This window comes from Fragaria vesca, linkage group LG5 (genome assembly GCF_000184155.1).
Source record: "Fragaria vesca subsp. vesca linkage group LG5, FraVesHawaii_1.0, whole genome shotgun sequence".
NCBI classification, from domain to species: domain Eukaryota; kingdom Viridiplantae; phylum Streptophyta; class Magnoliopsida; order Rosales; family Rosaceae; genus Fragaria; species Fragaria vesca.
The window spans coordinates 28,816,267-28,818,070 of record NC_020495.1 but is presented as its reverse complement, the minus strand read 5'-3'; the positions used below and the strand labels follow the sequence as shown (position 1 = coordinate 28,818,070).

The 1,804-nt window shown below is 42.0% G+C and overlaps 1 protein-coding gene across 1 annotated transcript in view; it reads right to left on the bottom strand.

The window, feature by feature from the left end:
• Nucleotides 1-135: 135 nt before the first annotated feature.
• LOC101296581 (decapping 5-like protein-like) overlaps nucleotides 136-1,804 on the bottom strand; it is a 10,184-nt gene continuing 8,515 nt past the window's right edge. Inside the window, exons 5-7 of the mRNA XM_004301939.1 lie at nucleotides 853-1,029; nucleotides 655-762; nucleotides 136-560 (exon numbers count right to left, since the gene is read on the bottom strand). Coding sequence (XP_004301987.1) covers nucleotides 411-560; nucleotides 655-762; nucleotides 853-1,029 — 435 coding nt within the window. The 3' untranslated portion in view covers nucleotides 136-410. The remainder of the gene's footprint in view (nucleotides 561-654; nucleotides 763-852; nucleotides 1,030-1,804) is intronic.

Sequence of the window (1,804 nt, the reverse complement as noted above, 5' to 3'; positions counted from 1 at the left end):
AGAAAATTGTGACTTTAAGGACCATTCAGATTAAAATAAACCCACACGGACTAAACAGATGTCGATTTCAAACCACAAGGACTAAACAAATTTCAATTCCAAATTTAAACTACACCATGATTTGATTCTCTTTTTACCAATATTGCATCATGGACCGTATTTGTATGAAACAAATGCAAATGGCCAAAGCCAGCTCATGGGCACAAAAATAAGCATGAACCAACCCAACTCGTAGTCCTAAGAATCCTTACAAGAACGCGAGGATGCACTAAGATGTCCACAACATTACCTCAGAGATACAGTCACCACACAGTCAATATTCAGGAAATAAAAGGAAAGAGAGAGCTCTAATGAAAGCTGCCATGGACCTTGAGTGAACAATGAAACATGATTGCCATCAGAATGACGTTTTACCACCACTTGGGCATGTTACCACCACGTCCCCTACCACCATAACCGTAACCCCTTCCTGACTGATATGAGCCCCGATAATTACCACCACGCCCAGGTCCATAGCCATCATAACCATGATTGGATCTCTGCTGGAAATTGCCAAATGCCTGCCAAATAAAACATTTAAGCTATATAAGCACATACCCAGCTATGAATTATCACTTGGTATTCATAAATAAAATCTCTTATAAATTGGCAAACCTCACTATCTGTTCTCATTCTCTCAGAAAACCTATGTCCGTTTCTTGCTCCACGGTTGAGAGAATTACATGAAATTGTGTCAAAGAACTCATCCTTGTTATATGCAGTCTACATGAAACAATCAAGAAAAGATAAATAAAGACTTAACAATTCCACAGGACAGCAAAACTATTCAGTATAAATGAACCATTTCCCTACCTTTGTGGAACCTTCTTTTTCATCCAAGTTTTGACCAGTTCCACTGTCATCCGCCTTCTCTGTTTCATCCCTTTGTTTTTCCTTTCCAAGGTAGCCCCATACTTCATCCTTCTTAAACTTCTCATTCATGGCTAGAAAATCAAACTCCTCACTGAACTGACTAGTCGAGTACTGAGACTGCAAAGCATAGCCAAACAATTAATTAGAAACTGACATGACTACCAAGCCAGTGAGGCCACTATATATATATACAATGCTGATCAGGTGCGGACGTCCGCACCAAAGTTTTTTGTGCGGATTTCTATTTTTGCACCACTTTTCGATCAAATTTCCTCATCTCCACCGTCTAATATCTAGATAATATTGTGTAGATCATCTCTGCCAATTTGGTGATCGTTAAGGCCCTCAAACTCGAGTTTTTCTGGTATGAACACAACCGGACAGAATTCAGTCCGTCCATTTGTTTTTCGAGTTTGAGGGCCTTAACGATCACCAAATTGGCTGAAATTTTGCAGAGATGAACTACACAAGATTATTTAGATACTAGACGGTGGAGATGAGGAAATTTGATCGAAAAGTGGTGTAAAAATGGAAATCCGCACCTAAACTTTGGTGCGGACGTCCGCACCTGATCAGCATTGTGTGTGTGTGTGTGTATATATATATACAGACGTTATATATATATGTCCGCACCTGATCAGCATTGTGTGTGTGTGTATATATATATATGTCCGCACCGTGTGGATGTCCCTCCATTCGCCACCGTACGGCACCGGCGAGGGCGCGCCTCCACCCTAGTGGACTCCAGCAGCTTCCCCGACCTCTTTCCATCCCCGGCGAGTCCGCCGAATTCCAGTTTTCCGGCTAGATCACCCAAAACTTCAAACAAAGTCAATCTGGCCGGAAAACTGGAATTCGGCGGGGATGGAAGGAGGTCGGGGAAGCTGCTGGA